The sequence below is a fragment of the Echinococcus granulosus genome (genome assembly GCF_000524195.1).
Source record: "Echinococcus granulosus chromosome Unknown EG_S00010, whole genome shotgun sequence".
NCBI lineage: Eukaryota > Metazoa > Platyhelminthes > Cestoda > Cyclophyllidea > Taeniidae > Echinococcus > Echinococcus granulosus.
The window spans coordinates 1,490-10,017 of record NW_020170390.1 but is presented as its reverse complement, the minus strand read 5'-3'; the positions used below and the strand labels follow the sequence as shown (position 1 = coordinate 10,017).

Sequence of the window (8,528 nt, the reverse complement as noted above, 5' to 3'; positions counted from 1 at the left end):
AAGGTCGAATGATCGTGACATTATAAGTCTTTCATCCATGCTAACATTCAAATGTAGCGTGCTCCGACCCATCCTTCTTTGCAGTTCTCTACTATTGAACTTTATATATTCCCCGCCTGTGTTGCTTTATTCTGAAGAACTACTTCTGCACTAACCTATCCGTCGTCTAGGTCTTTCCTCTAGTTCTTGGGCGCCTGCATACCGCCAATAGTAGTGTGATGCGGATATTTGGAGGTTTTATGCTTAAATCAGGCATCCGTCTAGGTGGTTTATGTGTCAGTGTTATTTGCCCCGGTAAGACTTTATCCTTATGACCTTTTAGGCTGACGCACCGATTCGTAGAATTTTTGAGTCGTTGATATCTCAATATATGAGCTTGTAATAAGCCATATCAGCATAAAAGCGAATTTACTACCAACGTACAGAGAGACTGGAGGGCTTTAGTTGTCCCCCCTCCTCCAACTATATCGTGGATACGAAGGTACGAACTGCGTGGATGGAAGAGCTCGAGCAGTTGAATGCGCAATAAGACAAAAGTGAGATGACCACGTGGCTGCCTGTTATTCTTAATGTCAGCCGCGGAGCTCGTGTCAGTTCTGGACAAGCTGCAACTAACCGCGAGACAGGATCAAAGATGACAGTGGATTCCCATCGGACACGGAATGCTACCCGTTAAGGCTCGGCTGGAATTTGTGAATATCGCGCCTTCTGCAAAGTGAACTGGATCGAAAATGAATTCTTCCGAAGCATAGTACTAAAGACGAAACGTTCCACATCGAACATGCTCGGAATATTGGTCGCGCCGAGATGTAGCCTCCGCCCAAAATTAATACTGTGGTTGATGTATCTTGTCGCACTCTGATAAGTGGTTCGGGGAGATATAGTGGGTTTTCCTACAAAAGCTGTTGTTTAGAACTCGAAATTAGGGAGGCTACAGAGATTAGAGCATTAACACCTAAAATAGTCCTCGTCTGGATCAAGTTCCCTTGCAGCCGCCATTTTAGCGCCCCAAGTCTTTCACACAGCCGTAACCAGACACTAGGCTAAAAAAAGACTCGTAAATTTATTATTGAAAGCCATAAGCATTTCCATCCGACCAAGTCAGCAGATTAGGAATTCGAATCACCGGCCAGCACTTCCACACTATTAAGTAAAGAGGAAAAACTGCTAGACTACTGCAAAGTTTATCAACTATTAGAAGTAGTACCGTAGGACCCGTGAATCCAACAGTGGCGTTCCCGAAGCAAAAGTCAATCCACATGCATAAATTTCAAGCAAATACTTCTGGGTGCAGTGCGTCGCTACTTTTAAAATACAGCGAAAAGATTGACCTGAATCCACTATAGTGGCTTTAGACTCCCCTATAGACGAAAGAAGACAAACTCAGAACATAAATCACCGACCTACAGTGGGGCTGGGGCTAATGATATGGCCAGGAGGCCAGTCCGCCCGGCGAAGGTACAGTGACAATGGCCCAAAGTGGCTCCGTTACCAAAACCGAGAGATGAATAAACAATCAGCACATAACACAGCCCCTCTCACCTTTTGAGCGGCGTTCCTGGCGCTCTCCCTGGTCAACCACCAGTGCCAGCCACCACACCGTAGTCGGTGCGACAAGAAAACCGACCACGAGCCATCCGTGTCAACCATCATTGATCCCTTTCGGCAATTCTACTAGATTTGAAGTTCTCTTTTGTATGGAAACTGTATTGGGGAAGGAAGAATGGACAGGACATCAGGTATATACATCGCTAGGTGTAGGAACATAGGAGCAAAAGCAGAGTCAATTAACAGTATAGTTCCATGGGGGTGGAATTTCGCGCATATTCCTCCTCGTCGCTCTTCTCACTTCAGAGCTGCCAAGAAACATAAATCTGGGTTCTAACCAGCCAGTAGAGGGGTGAAGAAGATACCATGTGTTCATCAAATTAACATCTTCAAACAGGTGCCATAAACAGCTCCATAGCATACTTTTCCAGATGGCTCACAGCTGATGTCGCTTCATTTGTTAATAGCCTTCATGTAGATCACGAGAATGGGGCAGCTGCCGAAGGTAGACGATATTTCTAACCCTTCTGTTAGAGGTCATCACATATTCTCGGATCCACCCTCCTAAAGCTTACTACCCAGCCGTAGAAATCAAAATTGTAGTCCTTTATGATCAAGTTCTTTTTCGGCTTCCAGCAATGCAGCTCCCCAGGACTTCTCTGAAGACGGATAAAGACGTAATTCTCGAGCGGACTAAGTATTTTCGACCTACAAAAGGACTTAGGTATAGTGGCGGAGTCGCTAATCAGCCTGTAAAAAAGCCAAATAGGCAATTGAAGTATTGTACAATTTGATTACGTATGATGTAGTAGAGTTGTTTTAGTGGCGCCAAAGTTGAGACAAGTGTCAGAAGCTTATTAGCAACATTTCGAATTAAAACCTCATTTTAAAAAACTGGTATTCATACATTGATGACTAATGGAAGTGAAGTTACTGTCCATTCCCATCACCGCGCTTTTGTCTTAACACATTTAAGGTTTTAATTAAGCCATACTATGTAATTTATTTGTATATTCATGTTCCAATATATGTGCTGATTTATTAGTTGGTGCGGTAATTTCTGGACTGTGCGCAAATAGCCTCTCGCAGGGTCTTATTCTTATTGGTCTAGGTTTAAAAGTTGGTTACACTTGGGCTTATGGTCCACAATTACCGCAATGCTCTATGTAATTGGCTTGGGCTTGTCAACCATTGAAGATATTTCCATAGCTGGTCTAAACGCTATTCAAGAATGTGATTACGTCTTTCTTGATGCATACACATCAATTCTTACCCATGGAATTGAAAAAGTTTCTGCATTTTGTGGCAAAGAGGTTAGAAAAGCTGACCGCGAATTTACGGAACAGGATTCCTTGATGATATCTCTTGCGAAAGGTGAAAATGTTGCTTTTTTGGTGGTAGGAGATCCGCTCTGTGCCACTACACACACAGGTAATTGCACGCCCTAAGCTTACCTTGGGATAGATCTAATTATCCGGGCAATTAAGGAAAGGATACCATACAAAGTCATTCACAATTCATCAATAATGACAGCTGTAGGCTGCTGTGGATTACAACTTTATCGCATGGGTGAAACAGTTTCTATTCCTTTATGGACTAACTGTGGTTGTCCTGAAAGTTTTTACTTCAAAATAGCATCCAACTATCGTCGAGGTCTTCACACGTTATGCCTTTTGGACATTAAAGTGCGTGGTAACAGGGTCTAATTCAACGTTTAGACATCGTTTGAAGCGTTTAAATTCCTTGCTTATTAATTTATTTTTAGGTTCTCCGTATATGTGCGTGACTTAGAGCCTCATTTTCCCCTGCACTTTAGGTACTTAAGACCACTAATTAGAATTTTGTATTTCATATTGGGACGGACATAATAAAACTAGAAATAGGTTTATTTTTGAAAAATATCCCCAGTGAATACTTTTGGGAGGTATTTTATTGTCGTTTGCTTTTAGCGTGTTGGTGGTGCAACCTATTTAGTAGATGTTAGGTGTTTAGGTCCCTGCATTCTTTTTGTGGACAACTACTGTGTTAATCAACTTTCTACGCCACTTAGATCAAGGAAAAGTCATTGGACAATTTGCTCCATGATCGTGACATTTACGAGCCTCCGCGATTCATGCTTTGTTCGGAAGCTGCCTATCAAATTCTCGAAGCCGGTTGTCGTATTCGACAAAGGTTTATGGATGCTTCCGCTGATCCAGACGTCGAGGCGCCCTGTGAACCGGAACCAGAGATCTACCTCCACCCTGACTGTCTTGCTATTTGCCTGGCGCGGGTAGGATCTCCTACCCAGGCTATGCTGGTTACAACAATGGGTATTCTATCGACTACCTTATTGACTGGGGATACAGATAATCATCCTAACATCCTTAGCGGTCCTCTGCATAGCCTGATCATTCCTGGTAAATTACATCCAATGGAAATCGAGTTTCTTGCTGCCAGACTTCTGATAGGCGATGGGAAGGAGGACCTAGAAAACGTACCAAATGGAACTTCGTTGCCTGTTCTTTTGCCTCCAACAAAGGCCAGCCGTAGTTTCAGGGAGCGCGTCGAAGCCATGTTTGATAGACATCATGAGTTACTGTCTACGAATTTCTAAGAGCGCATGCTTTGTAAAGTGTGTAAATAAATGTTGGAGGAGTGTTCCACTTGTATGGGTTGTTACCATCATTCTCGGCTTCCCGGTAGTCCGGAAATGTAGCATACAATCAGGTTCTACCAGAGCCTGCTTTGCCCGTGGTTGCGCATTTGTTGCTGCATTCCTATGACTTTTTTCAGGATTATCTGTAGTAGAGCCATTTGCTGTTTTACCAAAATTAGCAAGTTGTTTTCTCCTGACTAAGTGCTTTAACCTAGCTGTGTTCATGTTCGCTTCATTAAGTTGAAGTCAATTGTATTTAGGTACCACAACTTAACCATCGGTATACGTGCCAGGACTTCCCTCAAAATCTACATACAAGCGGAGTGGTAGGGTGGTGTTAACTATTTACGAGCTTTCACACTTGTCATTGTACTGCTTTTTTGGACGCGCGACTTTTTACCTTAAATAATTACCATGCCAGAAAATCCCAACACACCCTGGACTTTTTAACATGATCTGAGTAAATGAACAGACCATCTATTTTTACCAATCGCATTTCAGTAGTTACCAGTCTACCGTTGCTCAGCATGTTACCATGTTAGATGTGAACCAGCTAAATCATGGCCAAAATTGCCCTTGTGGCTAATTACAGCATCTGTGTGCTCCCGGCTTGCATGAGCATAGGATCGTCGGAATCGCTATGGCCATATGAAAAACCGCCAATACAATCCGAAACTAAATTCGATGAGACCATCAAAGTAAGCACTCTGTTGTTTACGGGGAATTAGAGTCAAGTTGTTTGGCTTACGTGATGTCCTTGCTGCCTAAACGGCAAGATAACATTACATTAATCGAGATGCATTATTTCAACATCTGGGGTAACTCACGTAGGAGCAAAACGAATGATATTAACAACAAAGATGCCGCCCACGGACAAAAACCGAGCCAATGACGCAACTCGCCGCGTTGGAGGGGTGGGGAACCACCAGCTTTGCTCGCTTATTTTTAAACACCACCAAAGTGACCAGCTATGACAGTCTTAAAGCCCATTGTTTATTTGTACTCAGAAGACGTCGGATAGACCGTCCGAATCCACAGCGTTAAACCACGCGAATACTCGGCGGGCCTAAGTAGACGCCTGAATAAAAAACGGCGTTTGTCACGGTACCTCAACGACCATTTGAGGTAACCTTAGGCAGGTGGTCCAGATCTTGAGCGCCACCTTGGGGGAAGCATAAGTGGCAATCTATGACGACACCGCCCGTATTAAAATGCACTTCTAAGGGGAGTGGATTGCACTGTTTGCCAAAATGTCAACACCTCCGCAAGTAAGCCAAGGAGTAAAAAGAGGCGTTAAGTGCTTAATATTCAGAGTGGGGAACACTAGTAATGAAGTAGAAAGGGACTACACTACGATCCAACCCAAGCTACAAATGATAACACGATGGAAGGGAGCAATACGATGCGGCAGAAAGGAACGTAAAGCGGAAAGCATCAGGCCACTACTTCACTCTGCAGACTCATGCGTGGTGTTGTTGAGCAGAGAGAATGAAAACAATGAGACTAGAGTGTAGTTGAGGGAAATGGTGGTTAATTTTGTACACAAATGAATAGGAACCGGCAAGAAAGGAGGGGGAGCGGAGACTTTCACCGCCACCGATAGACAGCGAGACCAACGCAGAGCACAGCACCTACGGAGACAGTGTTGTGCAAGACTTTGCGGTAGAAATCGTCCCGTCGGATAAGCACCACAGGGCGCTGTCCGAGCTCACCAGCTTCGGCAACGGCACAATCGTAGGAGCAATTGTGGCAGCGACCTCGCTGTCGTTCATCGTGAGGGTTGAGCGAGCTTTCAGTCGAGGAGGCGGGGGAGGGGTGCACACTGGAGGAGCCCGAGGCAGCAGCAACAACACAGGCGGGGAGGACAGAAAGTGACTGCGCCACCTGGTACTTAGCACAAGGATCCCACTGCCAAAAGAGCGCATAGAGACTCGACGACGTGGCCGAAACCAAGCCGAAAAAAACGCTCGGAAGCAAACTTCTGGAGATACCGCATGGTACTGATATTAGCGACGCCTTCACGATGCTCTCGGCACGATTTTCGTATAAAAAAGCCAACAGGGTGCCTGCAATAGCCGCCAAGCCTGGGCAAGAGAAAACCAAACCTGATTTAGAGACATTGGATAAGAGGATACATTGAATATGCACCTGCGGGATTTTAAGGCCAGGGATTCTAACGTTTGGCAGCAATATTAAATATTAATCCAAAATTACACACTTAACAGTTACTAGCACCAAGTTTTTTGTTTAAATAAAAACAACATTAGCTGGTGCTGTGCTGCTCACCTTGATAGCAAAATCATATGAGATCGTTCATGGTGTTAACCAGAATGAAGACTTGCAAACATGCACACCACCTTTTAAACTATAAAACTAAACTCAAAGAACCGGAAAACTAAAACGCGAGTGACCAATCGAGGTTCATGAGGCGAAGTGGGAATTCAACCTGACGCATTAAAAGTTGGGAGCTTTGAGTTAATGCAAAACAGGTCATGCGGAAATACAGGCTTGTTGCGTATACTGACCGTGAAATATTGAGTGAAAATCGGACTGGGCATCGTACATAAAGTGGAAATGACATACCTCTAATGACGTGGCATTCGCTGGCAGACACAAAATCACATTTCTTTACTTAAGTGGTAAAAGTGGGGTACTTAAGTTTGTTTCTATCAACAAAAAACTAATTAAATATGGGAAAGCGCAACAAAGGACATTGACCTTTACAGACATTAACCAACAACCACCATCTCGATATAGCCATATAAAAATTAAAGCGAAAGATCAAACTCGAATTTCAGGACTCCTCGATCTTCAGTCAAAAGCAAAGTTCTTTTAAAGTATTTTTTCCGGTTGAGTACAACCTGCATTCATGTGCGTAGATCGATCACACAAAAGCAATTTTTTATAAGCAGCATCGACAATAAACGGTTAGGCGATTGTGAGGTTAAACGAAAACGCCGAAATAAACAGGCCTCGGCCTACCCTGAAAAACGTGCCAGCCTCAAAATACACTTATCACAAACCTTTGCACCATCAAGCGCTTCATATATCTAGACGTAGCAAAAAATTAACACCGGATCTACCTTCTACCGACCTATAATAATGTGATTTTTGACGGAAGAAATGATAGCTTTTAAAAGGTAACCGCTGTTGAATAACGCCTACGATTGAAGGCAAAAATCCAACTATTGGTAATGTAACATTAGCAAAGTCAGTTTTTTATAAAGGGAAACTAGAAAGAAATACATAAGTGGTTCAAAATTGCATATAAATTAGGACGGAAACATGAAACAAAGGTGTTGAATGGATTCACGGCACCTTATTAAAAAAGGAGAAGGGTCCAATTACATAAATATAAGCCAAAGTTGAGAAATTGTTGAGGATGCCCTACTTACCAGAGATTACAGCGGTTTTGTGAAGCCAATTTCCGGTGTGGATCCAACGCCACGTGACCTCACCCAAGTCATCAGGTTCAATGATCACGACATTCACATTTTTTTCCAAGACGAAATCTAACTCACGAACAAAGTCCTCTGGTGAATAACGGTGCTCGTAGACGGCACGTATAACTGCAAAAGTCTTCTTGCCACCCATCATCTCCTATTAACAGAACTTCAAGTCAGTAGTGCTACTGAAATAATCTCTCTTTATCAAAGATTGGTAAGCTGTCGTCGTAAAGTTACCCAATGGGATGTGTCAAAAGTGGTAATCAAGCCGCAATATCAAACAGTTGTAAAATGTGGATTTATTGCGAAGAGATATGTGCAGCCAAATGCAAAATATCATAAGGCTTGGGGTCTTTTATAGAGCGAATTTCTAGGACTGCTTAATTGCAACGCAATTTGAGGGAAAAGGAAACAGTTATGGAGTAAATAGAGTCCCCAAATTTACTCAAATGAGAATGCGACATCAGAGCAGCCCAAGTAGAGCATCACCATACACAAAGCCAATGGTTCCAGTGATGCACACTCGAAAATAAACAGCCAAAACGTGCAAGTTTAGCAAAAAAACGAAACTAGTCACGATATTCTGCAGGCGACGTGAGTAACTAAGTCCCAATAAACTAAAAGGACTTAAACTCACAATCATGGCAAGGAACAGTAGCCGCCAAGGCTGCAACACACACGACCGCCCAGCTATTTAAGGTAGCGCCAAGTCTCCCAAAGAGAATGTTGATGATTTTGAAACTATATATGGCAAGTCAAAGCTATCATATCTATTTTGCTATTGATTTAAAATAGCATACTTCTAAAACTATGAAATTTCAACTAAGGATGCTTGAAATCAATTTGAAGACATACAGTCATTTATTAAACAAATATTTGTTACTTAGTTGGGACAA

At 43.0% G+C, this 8,528-nt stretch overlaps 2 protein-coding genes across 2 annotated transcripts; one reads left to right on the top strand and one right to left on the bottom strand. All coding sequences in view use genetic code 11, as the record gives it.

The window, feature by feature from the left end:
• Positions 1 to 2,705: 2,705 nt before the first annotated feature.
• Positions 2,706 to 4,144, top strand: EGR_02199 (Diphthine synthase; the record flags this gene model as incomplete). The annotated part of the gene is made up of 2 exons (XM_024491448.1): positions 2,706 to 2,945; positions 3,599 to 4,144. The coding sequence occupies 2 exons, from the start codon at positions 2,706 to 2,708 to the stop codon at positions 4,142 to 4,144; spliced, it is 786 nt and encodes a 261-aa protein (XP_024353954.1).
• A 1,035-nt stretch (positions 4,145 to 5,179) lies between these two features.
• EGR_02198 (Transmembrane protein) lies at positions 5,180 to 8,275 on the bottom strand (the record flags this gene model as incomplete). Its single annotated transcript, XM_024491447.1, has 4 exons — positions 5,180 to 5,264; positions 5,778 to 6,270; positions 7,582 to 7,786; positions 8,270 to 8,275. 4 exons carry the CDS (start codon positions 8,273 to 8,275, stop codon positions 5,180 to 5,182), a joined length of 789 nt encoding a protein of 262 aa, XP_024353953.1.
• Positions 8,276 to 8,528: the final 253 nt, after the last annotated feature.